Source organism: Helicoverpa armigera, chromosome 1, assembly GCF_030705265.1.
Source record: "Helicoverpa armigera isolate CAAS_96S chromosome 1, ASM3070526v1, whole genome shotgun sequence".
NCBI lineage: Eukaryota > Metazoa > Arthropoda > Insecta > Lepidoptera > Noctuidae > Helicoverpa > Helicoverpa armigera.
The window spans coordinates 4,937,425-4,958,530 of NC_087120.1; the positions used below are offsets into that span (position 1 = coordinate 4,937,425).

The window sequence follows — 21,106 nt, forward strand, 5'->3', positions numbered from 1 at the left end:
GCACATCATTTAGTATTATCGAGTCAGGCAGTTTTTAATGTATGCCACACTGATTGTAGAATTAACATAGGGTCTGCACTAGCCAAGCGCTCCGCCCACAAATCAATAACAAGGTGTTTTTTGGCGAGCTTCGCGGCAGTCGGTGTAGCCAACTGAACTCAGCATACACTTGGCTAATTAAACGGATTTTAAGAGTGAAATAAGGTAAGCAAAATATTTAACTATCACTATTTTTTGTCATTAATGTAGTATTAAATGCTTAAAGATAAAAAATCCCTAGTAAACCGTAATGGTACATCATCGCTTTTTTGGAGTCTTTGACTAGGTCTATGTTCCATCTTTTGAGCTAAATAATTTTGACTGAATTTTTTGACCTATACAATTCTGAGCAACTTGTGTCAGAGCTCCTTGTGTTTACAACAAAGACATAAACAAAACAAATGAACTTTAGCATCTGACCCTTTAAGTGTTTCATTTCTCGGTTTCAATCATCAAAGTCAAAACCATTTTTTTTTATTTCATTTCATCTAGGTAGGCCTATTACAACCCTTTCGAAACTTCAAGCTAATTGCAAAAAGTAGGCCTCATGGGGAAGAACTGACAGACAACTCCGTAGCCTAACAATTAGGTTTAACCATGCCTTAATTCTCATTCCAGAGATGAACCTGGCGCAAGCAAAAAAGAAGGAGAAAGAGACGAAGGAGAAAGATATGGAGAAGAAAACCAAGGGGAAGAAGGGGGAGAAAAGAGCCAACTTCCATGTGCTGGTGGCCATGATATCACCGCATGATAGGGATGAAGATTCCGAGGCTGTTCCTCAAATCATCAAACATAAGGACGAGACGCAAAAACAAGAAACCATCAAGAATGATTCTAAAACCAAGAAAGAATAACCTCTTTTGGCGACTCTTTTGACTGACTCAACCGTTTATAAATGTTGCTTTTTATATTCCATCTTATTCGTCGTATTATGTTGGTTGTGACTTTTTAAAATTGTAAGGCAATGTTGGTAAAACTTCATATCAAATTAAACCATATCAAAAACGTAATTCTGAATTAAGATTTTGAAAATCTAATCAAAAACCGTGAAATTTTGATCTTAAACTTAACATTTGCAACAAAATATGTAAGTTAGTAACGCACAAATTCAATAGTGATACGATACAGTTGTGAACCAATTAATCTAGGCACATTTGTCTGACTTTGACTTGTTCTTATGGCTACATTGTAATTTTATTGTCATTAGAAAAAACATCATCGTAGAACATCATTCTAAAATCATCCATCACTATGACTACGTTTTTCTTTTGTGTTCCTTAAGACTGCATCCTGTCCGATCCTCAAAGACTGTGCAATTTTAACCCCAATCTTTTACATTTGATACACTTTTTTTAACGTTTTATAAAGATTAATTTGTTGTATATTTCTATAACGTATGTCATTTAAGACTATTAAGCTCATTTACTAAATGTTATCGTAATAAAACTCTTCAAAATCACTGTGTTTTTATTTACCTTACCTAATGGCATCTAAACCGGTAGGTACTGAAAGAAAGACAAAAGTAAGTATACAGTCTCAATTAGTACAACGCAGACGTCTTTGTCTCACTACAATAGATATCTCTGATAGATATATCTGAGTGATAGATTTCGTCTCGTGGTACAGTGTTAGCTGTATGTGAAACAAACAGAGCTATAGCTATGCTCTCAGTCAGCAGGCATGTAGGCAATAGCTCCAGAATCGATAGATATTTCGTGTGGGTGTAAAGGCTGTGGTGGACGCCATTTGTCCATCCTTTTCGTCTAGCCTACATCCCTGATACGATGTAAATAATTACAAACTAAATAGGTGAGTAGTTATTGACGTGAGCTTGTTTATGTCTAGTATATATTTACGGGACCTGATCAGTGGAAGAAGGAAATAATTTGCACTTGCGCACAAATACTTAGTGAATCAATGAACAAATAATATTCTAGTGTCTTTATCAGCCACCCAAGGCTTTATTTGGCTGTGATCATGTTATTAAGAATAAACATTTCAGCAAGAATTTTGTCTAGAAGCAACCTGTTGAGTGAAAGAAGCCAGCCCTTTATGAAAGAACGACTTTTTGTTGACAATTTGCTCGCTGAAACGGCGACTTCAAGTGATAAAAATACTCCGCGAAACAGCCCTCCTACAGTAAGAAATTCATAAAACATAAATTAATTCTGATATAATTCCGTTATAATTATAGTGTTTGTGTTTATGTACTGGTGCTATTCTGAATTTTAGTGTTCTCGTGAATAATTATTTCATAAAAGGAGATGTTTCAAATTATATGGAGCTCCGGCCCACTCTTTGTACACCATTGTACAAAATGGGGAACAATAATTAAAACCGTTTTCAATTATCCAATTAATTTGGCTTTGTTTGGCTGTAAAACACAAAAATATGATACACTTGAGATTGCAACACCCAACAAAAAACATCATGACGGTAGGATAAATAATATTTGCGGGCTGTGCCAAACATGTGAAACGTCATTAATCATTTTACCTACGTCAATAACCGTCATTAAATTGATTAATGACGTTTAACATATTTATTTGTCTTAATTGTCAAATTTATGGTTTACTGACATTTTTTTGATCACATGGTATCTAAATTGGCTAGACGCCATATTCAAAGTCAATAAATCTCATTGATAAATAAGAAATTATTACAAGAAAAGTACGCATTTAAACAAATTTATCTGTATTTTTCCCGAATTCCTTAGAACTTTCTGAATTTTTACCTGTACATATAGTGTGCCGTATTTAAAACATCTTTACCAAAACATGTGGAAATATTCAGATTCTACTAGCCTCAGATCAAAGAAATAGGGCTACTAGCATTAGACTTTTATCAGAATAAGATGGCACTGGTAAATGTACGAAACACTAGGCATCTATAAGAAAATGTAGCATAAAGGTTCTTTATTTTCTTATCATATATCTTTACAACAAGTAAGTACCTCATCATCTCGATGGATTTGATGATGAGGTTGTATACAACGTTATTTTTTGTTTATGCGAAACCTGATACACCTATCTAGTATTTTTATGTAAAGAATCTATGTACGAAGTTTCAAAACCGTATCATGAAAAATCACTAAGTTATAAGCTTGTTAAGTTACGGGACTGTCCGTAAAAATACATAATCACCGCAAAACGCCGCGCATGCCGTGCATGCCGCGCGCATGCCGCATGCCGCGCAACGCGATAGCACTGTGCGCTCGCGCCCGCTATGAACTCGCCGTGACCGCCGTTGTGCGAGAATACATGCCTATTTGTGGTGTCCAACATTCAAAGTTTTTTAGATAATTTTGGGAAAAAATATAACATGGTGTAAAAACTATTGGAATCGATTCAGTTACTGATTCTGAACAAACTATATTCAGGTTTCGCACAAACAAAAAATAACGTTGTATAAAGCTTTGTGTAGGTATCTGATTAACTACAATCGCGACCTTTTATTTCGGACCGTCAGGTAATGCTTTAAAGATCAATTTTAATAAGTTTGTAGACAAAGCCACAGACAAAAGAATTCTAAGAACGGCGCTTGACATTCGGCACCGTTCTTAGAATTCTATTGCCTGTGTTAAAAATTTACTGTTATTAAAAAGTAAATTATCTTTGAAGCAAGATCCCTAAATTAATAATCCCTAAAATTGTTACATAATAATTGTTAAATCATCTTGGTAAGTTTTTTTTTTTGTAAAATGACTAGATAATTATCGACTAAACATAATCGAATTTGAGATTTTTTTTTTCAAAAATTCAAGTTATGATGGGAGCATGTATGTTTATGTGTTACCTTTTACATTACTATAAATATATACAAGACACAAAAAGGACTGACCATTAAATTAAGACAGCTAAGTGTTTGGTTTACAAAGTTACTAAAGATTCAATTGTCTAACAATAAATTGTTACTACTGTATTTACATTTTCGGCTAGAAGTATTTTACTTTTAATCTGAGTTTTTAAATTAAAAGTCATAACTAGATAATTTATTTTTAGTCAAATGCCTACATAAGTGTCTGTTCTATTCTATTTTTGTTTATGGCAAAAACATATCTTAATCCTACCTACGCGCTACGCGAGGGAATATACAAATACCCGCTTTTTTATTATTATATTTTATGAATGTGTTGTATTCCTATTTTAAGCAAACTTCATAACCAGCAACGTCATATTCGTCGTTTTTATGTTCACTATGTTATTCGTCATAGTCTTTTGAATTTATTAGTTTTTGAATATTAGTTTGTGTACTACTGAGCCGATTGAAATTATTCTTTCACTGTTGGCTTAGGTTAGTGGCTACACTCTCTGCGCTGAACATATCCTGGGTTTTATATTTTATAATTTGCCAGCTAACTCATATAACGACATTTCGTTTTACAGATCAGTGGTGATCGCGAGTTCCTAAGGTCAGTGCGATGCGTTCAAGCGAGAACGCAAGGAAGGAGATGTTGCCCTTTGAGGTGATTGTCACGACAGTGTACTGCAACTGTAAAACCTGCGTCAAGTATTGCTGCGACAAGGAGCCAGTCAAGTGCATCGATCCGCGTCTCATGCACATGTGGAATACCTGCTGGATCACCCACGGTCTTAAGACCACCTACAAAACTAATAGGCCAAAAAGACTCAAAAACAACCTGAATCAAAACAAATCAAAACGTTTTAAACCTGAACATCAACAAGAAAAATGCAATCAATCCAATGGAAATTGATATGGCCTTGGTGTGTGCTGCTGTGCCGAAAAGAGAAGACCCACACACTGCAGACTAAACAGTCGACCATTTCTTTTCCTAGAATATATGGATTCCAATGAAGGTGCGTGAACTACAATTCATTTTCATACTTATTTATGATCACGAACTATAAAAGTTTGCAGAGTAAAAGTGTGCAGTACGGTAACAACGGGCCCCAATCATTAGTTTATATTGCTGTGTATTTTGTGTTTTTGTTTTTACAAATTTTATATTTTTTTACTCAAACTAGGTATGATAAAAGTGCTCACCAAGCAGTATTTATCGCAGTTTTGTTAGTTCTAAGGTATATTTTTTGGTTTATTAACGTTGTTTACAGTTTTTATGTGAGCGAGTATGTTTTAGTTTCTTTTATTAAGTATATAGTATATAGTACTATACTATAAGTATATAGTACTATATTTATATTTTTGCGAGCTGTTAGTAAAATTTTAACTATAGGTATATTGTTATTGTTGATACTTTTTATTGATTTGCATGCAAGTAATGTAAATAAAAAAAAGTAATGTAAATACAAAACTTTATTCGTGTTAAAAAATATTTTTTTTATGAGCACTAAGATGTTTCTACAATTTGAGGTTAAAGGTAAAGTAAAGAGTTAAGGTAATATATGTCAAACTACATAGTATCACAGATTTCCCGCCTTTAGTGTAAACTTTCGAAGGGCTGATCAATGATCTCAGTCACAAAAATGTAAGTTATTGTTAAGCAATGTTATGTTTATTCAAACCGCTAAGTTTGTCGTGTAACTGGTAGCAGTTTCACCTGCCCCTAAGACTGATTAGTCGATTTTAACTAATGTTAATTAGTTTATACTAACGAAAATAAACCGTCAATGTCCCTTTATGAATATTTTGTGTGTTGTTTACACCACTAATGTACTAAAGGGTTAGTTAAGTATTTACTCTGTAAGTAGAATAAATGTTCACAATGATTTCTTTTTCTATTGATACAAGACATTTAATAATGTCCGTCTGATGTACCTGCAATTTTCATGCAAATAGAACAAATTTATTCATATCTACACATTACTCATTAAGATTTAACTATAACTGTCTCACTATAACATATGTCTTAAGAAATGAAACTTGGTTCTCTCATATATGACATATCTGATTTTAAACTGAGACTTTGAAAATTTTAATTGATTATGATATCACAGATGACTTTAGGTATTCAGTAATGTAAAAAGTAATACTAACATTCCGTTGAATAGTTTTTGTTCGTTTCTTTTAATTCAAATCAAATGGATACAAATTTAGAACGAATTATTATAAAAATCTGTAAACCTTTATTTAAGCAAAAGTTTGAAATGTTTAGTTACATTATATTTTTGTGGAAGTATTTTTAAAACATTATATATAATATGTAAATGGACATAACATTTTATCGTTGATGTTATCTGTTTCAGCTGTGTACTGAATAAACTGTTGTTACTGCATGGCCCTTGATGTGGCAAAAAGATTACTGTCGTTTCATTACACCCTTTACATTCTTCTAATTATGATTTAAACAGTATAGAAGTAGGCAGATCATCTGCCTAGCTTTTTTTTTGGTGATATTTTGAGTGAGTACACACTTTATTCGATTGCCATTAGAGGTGATTTTATATGTTTCAGATTAATAGCAAACATGGCAAAATTATTTTTAAATTAATATTCGTAAAGTTATGAAATGACAGGAGACACTTATATCATTATACTCCAATCACATTTTATTTACACGACTTTTTAACTCATCATTGGTTTTTTCTATAATTAAGGTACCTATGAAATAGTCGTAAGATATTTATTACTAATTTTCAGCCAAATCGGTCAAGCCGTTTTCATGTTATGTCGTGACAACGGAAAGCGGGTTTCATTTATATATATATATAGTTGTTGGTTTCGATAGCTACAAATAATTTTCAACCGACTTCCCAAAAAAGCAGGTTCTCAGTTCAGATGATTGTTTTTTATATTTGTTACCAACATGTTTGAAATGTTATTGTTGAATTTTTCAAACTTCCCAAATGATCCCATTGACATCAGGTCCAGGATCTGATGATGAAAACCTTGAGAAATCAAGGGCAACATGGGGTTACAACTTGATAGTTAGATGTACCTATGTCTTGTAACACTATAAAGCAGTGAAATTATGGAGCTGACCTGATGATGGAGAGGAAAGAAAGTCGATTGAACTTATTTTATTCATATTCATGAGAACTTTCCACTAATGTGTATAATGAGAACTATACACTTATAACTGAAAATAAAAAAAATAAGAAATCGGTGTCTAGAGGATGCAGCTATTTTTATTTTATTTAGTTTTTTCTTTCTTTTTAGTGTTTTAGAAAATGATTTTATTTTTTTCAAATTTTTTTTATATAGTTTTAGATTTCAATATGGAAGTTGGAACCTAGATCAAATATTCTTATCATGAAATGTAGGTTGTATAAATTCCATTTGATAACCTCTTAATAATAAATAAATAATGTCGACATGTTGGATAGACTATAAGAAGGCCTACGACTCGGTCCCCCATACATGGCTTAGGAGGGTACTGGAGTTGTATAAAATAAATACAACTCTACGCGCCTTTCTTGCGTCATGTATGGAGCAATGGAGAACGGTTCTTCACTATCCAGGATGTAGACAAATTGAAGGGACCGGCGATCCTATTAAGATCGAGCGGGGAATATTCCAGGGTGACAGTTTGAGTCCACTTTGGTTTTGCCTGGCCTTGAACCCTTTGAGCATATTGCTAGAGGGTTCGGGGCTGGGCTATCCTTTGCGGAGAGGGGGTCAGGTTATATCCCATTTGCTTTATATGGATGATCTAAAACTGTTTGCCACTACAGAACTGCAGCTGATGAAGCTACTGAAGATCACTGAAAATTTCAGTAGTTGCATCAGGATGGAGTTCGGTGTGGACAAATGTGCAGTCATGCATGTAAAGCGAGGGGGAATTGTGGAATCTGAGGGAGTACAACTCTCAGATTCCATAAATCTGAGATCACTCTCCGCAAACGATACATATAAATACTTGGGTATGGCGGAGGGGTTAGGCATCAATGTGGCTGTCATGAAACAGTCATTGCGGGAGCGTTTCTTTGGCCGCCTGAATAAGGTCCTAAAAAGTTCCTTATCAGGCGGCAACAAGGTTCGCGCCTATAATGGTTGGGTCATGCCAGTCCTGATGTACTCCTTCGGCATACTCAAATGGACTCAAACTGAATTGGATGCCTTGGATAGGAGAGTCCGCACACTGCTGACCGCAGAACGAATGCATCACCCACGATCGTCGGTGATGAGACTGTACATCCCACGGAAATGTGGAGGCCGAGGCTTTTAAATGCAAAGACGCTCCACAACCGCGAGGTGTGCAGTCTCAGAGAATATCTTCTCAAAAGCGACGTGGGTATGCATCGTGATATGGTAGCAGTGGACAAAGGACTCACCCGCTATCGTTGGCAAACGAGAACTGGCGCAGACCTGTGGTACTAACTACCCATGATCGCAAGGAAGTATGGCAGAGCAAACAGCTACACGGACGCTTCTTCGGGGCTCTTCATGGCCCCGATGTAGACTTCAATGCGTCCGTATCTTGGCTACGCTTCGGTGACTTGTTTGGAGAAACCGAAGGGTTTGTATGTGCAATTATGGACGAAGTTATCCTTACGAATAACTACCGGAGATATATCGTGAAAGACGGGACGGTTGACATATGTCGGGCATGTCACCATCCGGGTGAGTCTATCAGACATATTATATCTGGTTGTTCTCGTTTGGCTAATGGTGAATATTTGCACAGACATAACCAAGTGGCCAAGATTATCCACCAGCAGCTTGCTCTGCAATACAACCTTGTAGACCTTGAGGTACCGTACTACAGGTATGCGCCCGACCCAGTTCTCGAAAAGGACCATATCACGTTGTACTGGGATCGATCTATCATCACTGACAGGACTATTGTAGCCAATAAGCCTGATATTGTGGTGATAGATCGATTAGCGCGCCGCGCGATGATAGTCGATGTCGCCGTTCCGCATGACGAGAACCTTGTGAAAGCTGAGAAAGAGAAACAAATAAAGTATCTCGACTTAGCGCACGAGGTTGTCGCCATGTGGAGTGTCGACATGGCTGTTGTTGTGCCGATTGTCGTTACGGCCAATGGTTTAATAGCCAAGAGCCTCGACGAACACCTCAGGAGGCTCTCGTTGGGCGGCTGGATCAAGGGACTGATTCAGAAGGCAGTACTCCTTGATACGGCACGTATTGTGAGGAGGTTTCTGTCTCTGGGACCCTAACCACCGGTACCTTGGACCCTGTGCCCGATATCGGTGGCAACCTATTTTTTATATTTTTAAATGTTTTTTATTTTTATATTTAATATTTAAAAATGTAAATCATATGTTAGAAAATAAATAAATGATAAAAACTAATAAATAATAATAATCAGCCTTACTTATAAACGTAAATTAAATATAAGTAATAGGTACTTAAGGGCTGTTTAAGAGAATTCTTACTTATAAACGTTGCTTAAGCATGTCATGTCATCACTACTGATTACTTTAAGTAGTGATTAAATTAAACATCGTTTCGATCGATTAAGAAATATTGAAATATCCTAATTTTCCATGCCTAAAGTCCAATTTCACTGACAACTTAAACATCCGTTTTTCTTAAAACAACTGTTTGCTTTGACAATTGACCGTAAACAGAGGTTTTAGGAAATCTGCCGTTCACGTTGTTGGTGCACTTCGGCCAAAAAGAGCTAGATGTTTCAGTGTGAGCGAGTGCTGACACTGCACTTGCGCAATACTACCCTGCAGTAATCAATATATTGATTGCATAACGGGGGCAGGTACGCCTTTCAGTGCGCCGCGACCTCCCATCCGCCCGGACATAAACGCTTCCGTGCGTCCAATTAATTGTGACTTGATTGAACACCCACCAGGTAAGCGAGAAAGCCTCGTATTATCACTAAGACAGCTGAGCCCTATCCACAGCGACACCATAATTTACTGATACATCATTTTGTTCTTTGCGGCTGAAACCTGTTACTCCAGCAATTGACCCAAATTTTATAGAACAGTTTTTTTATTTAGTGAACAATTTTTTTTTGTGTGCCACGCAACGACTGATGACGGAAAATTAAGCTAGCGGTTACATAATAAGCAAAGCACAGGACAATGGCAATATAAGTGATGCCTTGGGCGATGATTGATTCATTTGTCTTAGGCGACATTATTTCTTGTAAATTGCGCCAGCTCGCGTGAAGTGCCTTAATATTTTGGCACTAAGCATTGCTGTGTCAATATTCATATGATCCGTTGACCCAAAAAATATTGATTATGTAATAGCCAACTGTTGCGCACAAGCTACTGCTAGGCGATTTTTCTTAGTCTCTTCAGCGTTTAAAATCTTCTATATACAGTCATGGACACATAATTAAAGACACCCCCCGACTCGAAGTGAAATAAATAGTTATGGTACTGACATGAGCTTAAGCACGGTGTAAACTGTAGTGTAATAATTATTAAAACAAACATTACATTGTGTTCTTTAAATTAAGGACAAAAAGTATTTTCTTTCTTTAACACTTTAGATATAAAGCTCTGTGGGAAATGAACACTAACTTTTGTAGCTGATACTTGGCTGGTCAGCTAATTAAAGACAGTTAAAGCCCAGTTAAGAAAAAAAAACGAATGATACAAATAGTTGCCATACTTTTTTTAGAAGTGAGTAAAATACTTATGAAAATTCGAATTAGGTAATAATTTAGGTTTATTTCATTAAAAATTTTCATTTTAGTCCTATCAATAAGACTAGAACAAAAATTTTGGTAAGTAAAATGTTTTAGGCTTTTTAATATTATATTTTGACATACGGATTTATTCGTACCACTTGATCTGTAGTAAGGACATGGTAATAAATTTATTATTAAAGATTTCTTATCAATGGCACTAAAAAAGGCATGGTTTGAGAACAACTCAAAACCGACCCCAAGGAAAACTTGTCCGCAAACAGACTTTAAGGCGGTGCTATAGGCAAATAGTGAACCATTTACATGATTCGGTTCTGGTTTTTTTGGGAGTCATCTGATGCTAAAAGGACGACAATTGTGTCTGCAGAACTTTTAGACTACAACCGGGTCGGGAAAAGCTGTAAGGCATGGGTATCGGAAGATGTTACTTTTGGAAAAGCACCGCGTGTCCATACTGTAGTTGGCTATTTCTATCAAACGTGAAAGGTGCAGTTAACAAGTGTTCAAAAATGTATTTTTTTTTCTCATTAAACAAAGGGATACGAATAAACTAAAATAATGTATCGAAATTAGTCGCCTCCAAAACATGAGATGGAACCAAAATACACTAAGAAAGTTCTCAAACATAGGAGGCGAAAAAGTAATAGTGTGGGGCTTCTCTCGACTACTTGGTGTGGTGATCTTTTAGAAAGATATTATTAAAAATAGGCGAATTCAAGTACTATAATATTTTAGAAATAGCATTTTGTTATATGCTAATCATAATTTACCGGTCCTTAGCGCTTTCCAAATTAGAAAAGTTCTGAAAAACACTGTAAGAGTAGTAAAAAGGTCTCTTTGATCGAGCAACTTATGACGGTTTTGGTTTGGCCCATCGCAAATTTAATAGAAAATAAACTGGTGATCGGCCAGAAAACACAATGGCGATAAGTCATACATGAAACATTGATCAATTTTACACAGATTTTTATGAAGCATGGAAGAAAATTCCCGTAGCGACTTAAAACAAAACTGACCGCTTGCACGCTTAGGGATGTCGTGCTGTCATTGAGGTAAAAGGAAATAAACCAAATATTAGTACTCATTAGTATGCTTAGTTACAGTGTAGGGAATGTTGTTATAGAAAAGTACCATCAATAATATTAATAATTTGCATTTCTTCCTCTGAGCAAATGGAGTGACTTTAATTATATGGCCAGGCCACGTTATGGTTCATACCGCTCGAGATTCGGATAAAGCGAAAAAAAACTTGTCGCGAAGGATCACTGAAAATAGTCTTTAGTTTTAATATTTCACAATGCCCTCTTAAATATTTTAAAATAGAAAATAAAGTTCCAGTAGCAATCAGAAAAAAGAAATACAGATGAAATGCGGCAGCAATTTAAGATTCCAACAGTGTCTTTAATTATGTGTCCATGACTGTATTAGCCGTTCCATCAAAAAACACGTCAGTTCTTAGAGGTTTGATGACTAAATCAAAATGTTCATATAGATTGTTTGTAAATTCCAGACATGAATAATCATAACGCATCAAGCGTGGCTAAAGACACCCAGTGGCGTCACGAGCTCATGATGAAAACCATTGAGCAGATAACCCACCCTGACTTCATTCGCGAGAATCAGCCGAAGTACCAGAACCAGGTGCTCGCCAGCGCCGCGGTGTGCTGCGACAAGGCCAACTGCGACCGGGAGAAGATAGAATCCATGCCGGAGCACTACTTTCGCGACCCAGGTAACAACACTTCCCTATCACAGAGAATGTTCTAATGTCGTCATGTGAACATTGGATTACACATGTTTGAATAGACATCATATTCGTTGCAGCTCAACCATTCGGCGTGACTGCTGCCTTCCCGCCCCCGGGACATGGCCCCGCACCCGAGCGCGCCCCGGCTCCCGCCCCAGCGCCTGAGGTCCCGCCGCCTCCCAAGAAAGAATCGCAGTGCATGGCCCTGGAGCCCTACGTTCCTCCGCCACCATTTTGCCCCTGCGTGGTGAACAGGGGCCACTTGGTTACTATTTGCTGCCACCGCCGCGACTGCGAGGACTCTTCAAAGGTTCAGGGGCGCGAACGCAACAACAAGAACTACAGCCACTTCAACAAATATTAAATTTCTCTCTATCGGTGTTGTGATGTGAAAACCCCATCCCTTTACCTTAAAATCACGCGCTGTTTATACAAAATTACAAGTTTCGGTAGGAAGGCAACTAACTGTGCACACGTTTTCGAACACGTACTTGTTAATATTTAGGCAAAGGTTGGAACCAAAATTCAAGGTCGTATTGAATTTAGATGAATCCTTCTATTGGGGATTGTCACACTCTTTACAAGTCAGGGGCATAAAGTTTACAATTAAATTCTAGGTAGGTAACTATAATTCAGGGTTCACTTGTTAGACACAATTGAAAAAGCTTCCAAGCCGGTTTACGTTTCTTTTGTTCCTACAGATGATGCGGTATGAGTCTCGGCGTTCTATCCTTTGATGTTACTGGGTGTTGTTGTGTCGTATCGATGTTTTCTGACCGTATATTGAGAGTCAGGTTAGGATAAGGTGACTACATTATTTATTTGGGTTGACGTTTGATGAGTAGGGTGAACTGCAACTTGAGAAGCCCGTAGTAACAGAACCGTGGTGTAAATCGGCCTACTCGGCAATGGAGGCAAAGGCTTTACCTATTTAAACTTTTTCGACCACTTTACATTGAACCTAAGAATCTCTTGTAAGCTATTTTTAATTGTATTTTCAAGTGTTAAATTTAAGTTTGATTTAATTTATCATATCATTGTTATTTATATTTAAAAAAAGAACAAGTTTATTTTTACTCTTCTATAAAGGTATTTTTCTTAGAAATTTTACTGAATGTTGGTATTATTAGTATAATCCACAATGTCTACACGTATATACTAATTGTAGTTGTGGTAATAAAAATGAAAAAAAAACCGCCTCAGAATTATTTACCCCTGTCATAAGTTTTGGTATACTTATTTTAATTAGGTAGTATTTTCCGAATATGGTAAGTTTGTTATGGTGAGTATGAAATTAGAAGACCTAAAATCTGCTCTAACACTGCTAAAGATGTATGGAGTTGCCTGGGTAACTGCTTGAGAAGGTCACAGAGGCAGTTACTCCATGTAAGTACTCTGCTGAATCCGGTTAGACTGATGAACTTTGTTGGGAAAAGGCTAGGCAGAAGAATCAGGTTTAATCCCCTAACGAGCCCTGGTGTCAGAGTTTTCTCAAATCTGTCTAACGATCTCTGACGTGGTAATGTAGGGGAATAAATCAATGTAGGTTCAAAGCTATTATAATTTTCATGAAGCTAAACAATGGCAATATGATGGCACAGGTTAGGAGCAGGTTGTTATTTCCCATTTTTATAAATATTGGATTTTATAATGTTCAGTTCATCGAGTTCAAAGAGAAAAAATATGATTTTTTGTTTGTTTGACATGAATAGGCTTCGAAACTAATTGACCGATTTGGAAAACCCAGCAGTTTTCATTAGCTAATAAAATAATACTTTTGTAATCAATATATAATTAATTGAAATAATATGATTTCTTATCATTGGCAAACGAGGAAGACCATTTTCATGTCGTCATTAATTTTCCCTCATCAATTTCGACAAATGTGTAGGATGTAAGTCATAAAATATTGAGTCTTACATAAGTACATTAACAAAGAGCAGACATCGTGCCAATCAATAAATCCCGAGGGGTATCAAGGGGAGGTAGACCCTACCATCAAGGACGAAATATCCGCATAATTGTTCCATTTGTACTCAAAACACCATTAAAATATTCGATGCCACTCTTCCTGCATTCCAAAATCATAGGCATGAAAGAGATGACTACACCAATTTATGTTTTGATTCATAATGCTCATACATTGCTCGTTTTCAATACAAATTGTTTGCCAATCCGGCTTGCAGTCTATCAATGGTTGTCGAAAACCGGCCAACATTTGGTCCAAGGAGGGCGTTGTCTGCTGCATTTCATAGAAAAGGCCAAAAATGAAGCGCGTATTTACAAAGTTGCAATATGAAAAAAACATTAAGCTGATTTTCAAGATAGGTTCAAAAACCTGACTCGAAAATTTTGATTAACTGACAGCTAAGCCGTCAAGAGAGTGGGGTATACCCTGGCAAAAATATTATAGGGGCTTTAATCCGCTTTGAAAAACAGTTAGTACTTTGAAAAAACAAGGAAAAATCTGTCAACACCTTGTCAAACACAAGGCATGATATAATACCACTTCCTTTCAAACTTTTGAAACGGGGAAAATATCAAAAAGAAACCCGTTTTCTGCAAACTGACCGTATATAAAAAGTTATTTTTTAAGGACTGGATCGGGATGGATAAGATTAATTTAATGCACTAGGGCAAGTAAGGGTCTTCATCTGGCCTGACCTGTATACAAAAAAATGCTTTGCTTTCACATTCGAAAGGGCTGAATTGTGAGAACTATTACGAAATCGCCGTCGGAGATGATACAAAAGACGATGGTAATCAAAAGTTGGTGCATTTGAATTATAAAAGCAAAGCATAAATCCCTTTAAGTAACGACCCGCAATGCAACACATATTCAGACTGCCAGGCAGAGAAGATTTTAAATCTATTTTTCAGATTCGAACTGGTATGTTGCGATTCTTGTTTCAGAACGCACCAAAAATCACCTCTATATAGGTTTCCAAATCTATATAGGTGGGCGCACCCCAGCCAGACAACAAAGACTTTAACATACATCAATGCTTTAGTATGCGTAAGGAAGCCTAACTGTAATAAAGCTTATAGCAAAGCTTCAATGTACATCAAAGACCGCACCCGTTTTCCGCAGGGCGTGGTCGTTAGGGTTGCCAGGAGCGCCTGCATTAGTGCATAGATATAAGACCTATATGCCTAGCAGGAAGGGGTGGTGCGCGAATCAATGGCGCAACTCGACCTTTCGATCCTGACTCGTCGGCCTGAGCAGACGGACTCGGAGTCATCGCTTCGAAAAATAGATTTTCGAATCTAAGTGCAGCTTTCTCGAGTCTGCGAGCCACCGCATCACCACCAGTAAGTACGTAGGGAACAATTTTAAATAATTACCGAGTTTTCCATAATTTTTGTGCAAGACTTGTTAAATAAGTCGGGCACACCCAGTGTTCATGGGGAGCCCTTTGTATTGAAAAATTACGCAGTCAGTTTTTGAATATCATTGGCTATTGAAGTGTTATGAGTCAATTAAAACGTAAAATCATTTTTTTTCCTTGCCGTCTTTCAGTCACTTTGAACTATTTTGTTTATATCTAACTAACTATCGCCTACCCCGGTTTAATCCGTTCCAATACCATTGAAAAAATACGTATTTCGATATCCGGGAAACCATGTTTTCTGGAAATTTCGGGACCACGCCCTTCACCGACGCCATTACCGTACCATCCGCCATTTTGATTGCGTATGACTAATGGATTTTCCCATCTCATTTCAGGAATGAACCAGCCGTCCGAGTTGCCCACCAAGTCGGCTACCCACGACTACACCGTGGAGAATCTGCAGAAGTTGGCTGAAGAAATGCTCAACGATCCGGAGTTGGGGTGTCGCAGCCGCGTGGTGTCGGCCTTCAGCGGCGACGGGGGCAGCTACACGGCTGGCCCCAACACCGATATGATGCCGGACAAGCAGCTGTACGACTTTGATTATATCATCATGTCGATTTAAATTATTATCCATGTAACCGTAGGTTTTAAGTAGGTGTCGTCATGTGTTTTGATGTTGTCTTGTGATCCATGTCATTTTCTGCTCTCACTTAGTATTAAGTCATATCGTTCCATTGTATTAGGATTAAGTAAGTACGTACACTGTTGCGCTTAGGATTAAGGATTGTGGTGTCGAGGTTCGGTGTTCTTCATGTATTTCACATCGTGTCATGTAAGGTTTCTGTGTTTTTAAGATATCTCGATGTAATGTCTAGGTTTAATATTGTCGTGTATTTGTACTAAGGTATTCATGTCGTTTCGTGTTGTGTATCGTCGTCGTCTTTGTGAACATTTTTCAACTCGTTTATTATCCTTACTTTAAGCGTGTGCTGAGGTGATTTTAATGACTTTATTAAGTGTAATTTTTCGTCGTCTCTAGGCAGTGATTGTTGTAGCCTTGTCAAATCAGTATTACTATTAATAATTTGTATTAAGATTGATCATGGTGGAGTTTAAGGACTAAAATTAATTGAAAGGAATCGCGTTAGGTCTGAGTAAAAAAAAACAGAAATGGGTTGAAATTATTGTAAAATCTTGCAATTTTGAATGTATTAGGTCTAAAGTTAGATAAGGGTTTCAATGATTTCCTAATCGTATAATATTGTTGATATCTGTGCCAATTACTTTAATTATGTAAGTGTCGTGTCGTATTTCGTATATGTGTCTATATTGTATTGGGGTGTTCATTGTGCGTGTGTTTGGTGTTTCGGTGTTGTACTGTCCAGGGACTTATGTATTTGATTATCTTTTTCTATTATGTGGTAATTAAATTCTTCAAAAACTAAGTAATGGCCTTTCATTTTAGATAAGAACCTTCCTGATTATAATCTGTCTCGAAAATTACTGATTTAGCTAAAATTTTGAGAGCTGCAATTAATACATACATAAAGAAACTGACTTTGTGGGTTTTAGGAAAAGATTCACAAAGCGGCCCGGAGTCTGGGCATTGTTCGTGAGAGACCCATATCATGTTAAATACGTGTATAAGAAATTGTAATAAAAAAGTGTAAGACTTGCACCTGATATCTCTCCGGTCGAGTACGATTGGAGTAACTACTGTTAGATAATGAGGATGAGGGAATAGCAAAGGCCTAGATCTGCCTAGCCTTTTCCTAACTAAATTGGTGTTGTCTTCCAGTCTAACTGGATGCAGCTGAGTACCAGTATTAAACACGGGGCGACTGCATATCTGACCTCCTCAACCCAGCTACCTGGGGAAACCGATACCCATTGCCAGGGACTAAAGTCGCCAAAGGCAAAGAAAAGATGGAAAAATATTACCTACATATTCTCTGGACTGATAAGTCAAAATTATGATAAGTTCATATGCTAGTTAAGATTATAGAAGAATTAATAAACCTGCAAAAAGTTAGCTTTTATCATACATTAAAAACGGCGACATGTTTTTGTCCTATTGATTTTCCAGATTTTGATGATAATACAAGGCCTTTTCGACTGAAGAAAAAAAAGTAAGATCAAAATCTCTGCGTGACAAACGATATTATGTACATTTCATGTTCGCCTCAAGTATTTCAAAGCCGATGTAGAAAACAGAATATGTCACGAAATCGACATTGTGATTAGTTTCTCTAACCCAATGTAGATGGTTGAACATTAAAAACAAAGAAGTTTTGTGCCACTCATCTTTTATGGGCATAGTTCGGGCATTTTAGTGACTACTGTGACCACTTGGTTCATTTCCATATGAAAGCTGGAAGTTTTTTAAATAGACGAATTCGCAAGAGTTCATTGTTGTACTTTTATCTGATTGTAAAGTCACAAGTACGGTGTGGACGGCACTTTACAATTACTGCACTTGCGCAGTTACGAATCCGAGTGCGAATCAATAAGTTTCCTGAAAAAGCGTCAGATACAGTGGGAGTGTCGGCGAGCGACCCATCTTCTCATTAGCTGCGAAGAAATCAGGGCCTGCGACCATCAACTGAAATACAAGTAAGTACAATAATCCTCAATAATACATTGCACAGACTTTCTTTTGTTTTTCTTAATTATTTTAACTTTTATCACCCGTGGCCTCCGCCCACAAGATCTCTTCAATTATGTAATCTTAAAGTTAATAGAATCAAATATTTTTACGTAAAACGAATTTAATTTATACTACCTAATCACAAAATGTTAAACGAGACAAAAATTCTTTGTGATCCCAACTTACATCAGGGCTTAACGCTCCCCTTAGCCTTGCCCTTCAAAGCCCGCTGGGGTGGCATTGATCTATTTAACATCTTCACCGACTACCCCAGTTCGTCCCCTACCCTTATGTTACAAACGAGGGTCATGAACAAGGTCACTGCGTGCCTTATCCACATCAACTTGAACGAACCCACTAACATTACGTCCCCTATGAATTTCAGGATGAGCAGTGACCAGCCAAACGAGGACCCTCAAAATCAAAAGCCGTACCAGAAGATCTACACTATAGAGAATCTCAAGAAGCTGACGGCGGAGCTGATGATGACGGACCAAGATACGAAGTACCGCAACTTCGTGGTCTCGACTGCGTTCAGCGACATGCGTCCTCACGAGGACACTGCTGACTATGGGCTGGAACAATTACACGACAAACCACGCTTCGACCCCGACAAGGCCATGATGTCTATCTGAATGCCCCCATCTCACACGTCTTCGCGTTAAATTGATGATTTGATATACACTTATTGATTCTACTCTACTGCTCTTGTCTTCTGGAAATCTTTACAACTGTTTCATGTCAAGCTGTCAATTTAATACACAAACATATTACTCAGTAGTGATTGTAGAATTTTGAACTCGTGCATTGTAGCAAATAAAAAATTGAAAAATGTTGTCTTATTTTTATTGTGTTGAATGTAGATTAACCCTGGTTCTAAATGTACCTAATATCTTGTACCTATATTACCTACTGCTACTACTTTTAAAAAGTAAGTAAAAAATAAAAATAGCAGGTAATATCATGTATATTACCTACTACTTTTACTATGTGCCTAATCATGTTAAGCTATTTAAATAAAAAATATGGGTAAAACGCTTGCGATTGCTAAGCTTTGCTGAGCATTCATTTATTCATTTTTAAATATTTTGTACACGCTGAATCATGAATCATATTTAAGTTGGTTTGAACTTTAAGCCCTCACTACTCTCAATGGCAAACTCAATAAAATAAAAAATCATTTTAAGTAGTATTTGTTTCGGTTTTTTGATATGGTATATCTACCATAATTAAGCATTGTAAGAGGTACGTTATCCCGTACGTGTCATAAAAAGGATCATACAATGAGCAATCCCAAACGTGCGGCCATATTAGACAATTATTGATTCTTCAAATATTAATTGATATAATAGGTAGGAACAAGGCGTGGCAAGGCGTGTTCGGAGGTCAGACCAGGTACATTTTGGTATCTTGAAAATATATTATTTATTGTACAGTACAATATATATTTTATTTGCAAGATAACTAAGATTAGCAACGAGAAATATTAAAAAAAAATTGCTTTATATCATAGTCCAGGGCGACTTTCGAAAACTAGGCATACGCAGGGTGAAAACTATATATAGACACTAAGGGTCGGTTCATATCTGACGGAAAATGCGTCGAGCGTATCGTAAATGTATGATCGACGCACTAACGCATCATCGGTTATGTGTGAATGATTGAATGTTTTACCGTATATTTGTCAGTTCTGGCGTTACGCGACCGATAATACGCGACGCATATTCCGTTAGATATGAACCGACCCTATGGCGTATGTCTCATAACGAATAATGGAAACTCATACGAATAATACATATAAGCCCAAAAACGAGGTAGTTTACACATTGAGTTTGTCGAGTTCCCCCGACCTTCTCTGGTCTCCTTCATCAGGTCAGCTTCAAACCTTCACTGTTGCAAAAGTCTCGTCAATACAAATAATATAAGTCCAAACACGAGGTAGTTTACACATTCAGTTGTCGAGTTCCCTCGACCTTCTCTGGTCTCCATCATCAGGTCAGCTTCAAACCTTCACTGTTGCAAAGGTCTCGTCAATACGAATCATATAAGTCCAAACACGAGGCAGTTTACACATTCAGTTGTCGAGTTCCCTCGACCTTCTCTGGTCTCCATCTTTAGGTCAGCTCGACACCTTCACCATTACATAGTGTTATCAGACATACGCCTTAATGTCAAGTTTTCGGTGATCGGTTAGGTAGTTTTTGCGTGAAAACATAGCAAACAAACGGACTTTCGCATTTATAATATTACTAGCTTCCGCCTGCGGCTCCGCCCGCGTCGAGTTCGGTTTTATCGCGTTTTCAAGAGAACTCTTCAAAAGTCGGGAATAAAAACTATCCTATTTTCTTTTTCATGTTCAACTCTGTTTCTGTACCAAATTTTGTTGAAATCAGTTCTGTGGTTTAGACGTAAAAGCGTAAAAGGCAGACAGACAGAGTTACTTTCGCATTTATAGTATTAGTAGGGATAGAAGGATTTTTAAATTGTGGTGGGTGCTAACCTTGTAGGTAAATCACCAACCTCTCATTCTCAAGTATGAGTGTGGGGTCGATTCCAGGTCAGGCAAGTATCAATGCATATTTCTAGGTTTGTATGTACATACTTTGTTTCTACATCTTAGACACCAATGGCTGATTAAAAGGTGGATGAAAACCTCTCGAGGTAATCTGGACCATAAAGTCTGAAATCACCATCTCGCATTGAGCAAGCGTGGTGATTAAAGCTCAATCCTTCTCCGTGTGAGAGGAGGCCCAGCAGTGACACCAAGGGAAGAATGGTATTCACTTCATATTTAGCATAAAGACTCATGAATTAGTTCGTACGAGGAGAAGGGTGCA

General features: G+C 37.1%; 1 protein-coding gene and 3 long non-coding RNA genes across 4 annotated transcripts; all 4 read left to right on the top strand.

Annotated features, from left to right (window-relative positions):
* Positions 1 to 46: 46 nt before the first annotated feature.
* LOC110375760 (uncharacterized) lies at positions 47 to 5,147 on the top strand. The gene is made up of 3 exons (XR_002429500.3): positions 47 to 204; positions 658 to 1,848; positions 4,425 to 5,147. It is a non-coding gene; the product is annotated as an uncharacterized LOC110375760 (long non-coding RNA).
* Positions 5,148 to 9,577: 4,430 nt separating this feature from the next.
* Positions 9,578 to 13,458, top strand: LOC110375756 (uncharacterized). Its single transcript, XM_021334005.3, has 3 exons — positions 9,578 to 9,730; positions 12,051 to 12,272; positions 12,347 to 13,458. The coding sequence occupies exons 2-3, from the start codon at positions 12,053 to 12,055 to the stop codon at positions 12,649 to 12,651; spliced, it is 525 nt and encodes a 174-aa protein (XP_021189680.1). The 5' UTR covers positions 9,578 to 9,730; positions 12,051 to 12,052; the 3' UTR covers positions 12,652 to 13,458.
* Positions 13,459 to 15,459: 2,001 nt separating this feature from the next.
* On the top strand, positions 15,460 to 16,747 carry LOC110375735 (uncharacterized). The gene is made up of 2 exons (XR_002429493.3): positions 15,460 to 15,599; positions 16,015 to 16,747. It is a non-coding gene; the product is annotated as an uncharacterized LOC110375735 (long non-coding RNA).
* A 1,352-nt stretch (positions 16,748 to 18,099) lies between these two features.
* LOC110375743 (uncharacterized) lies at positions 18,100 to 19,104 on the top strand. Its single transcript, XR_002429496.3, has 2 exons — positions 18,100 to 18,235; positions 18,655 to 19,104. It is a non-coding gene; the product is annotated as an uncharacterized LOC110375743 (long non-coding RNA).
* The last annotated feature ends 2,002 nt before the right edge of the window (positions 19,105 to 21,106 follow it).

Coding starts and splice junctions, on each gene's coding strand:
- LOC110375756 (XM_021334005.3), top strand. CDS start 12,053: ATGAATAATCATAACGCATCAAGCGTGGCTAAAGACACCCAGTGGCGT. Junction 12,273..12,346: donor GCACTACTTTCGCGACCCAG/GTAACAACACTT, acceptor ATGTTTGAATAG/ACATCATATTCGTTGCAGCT.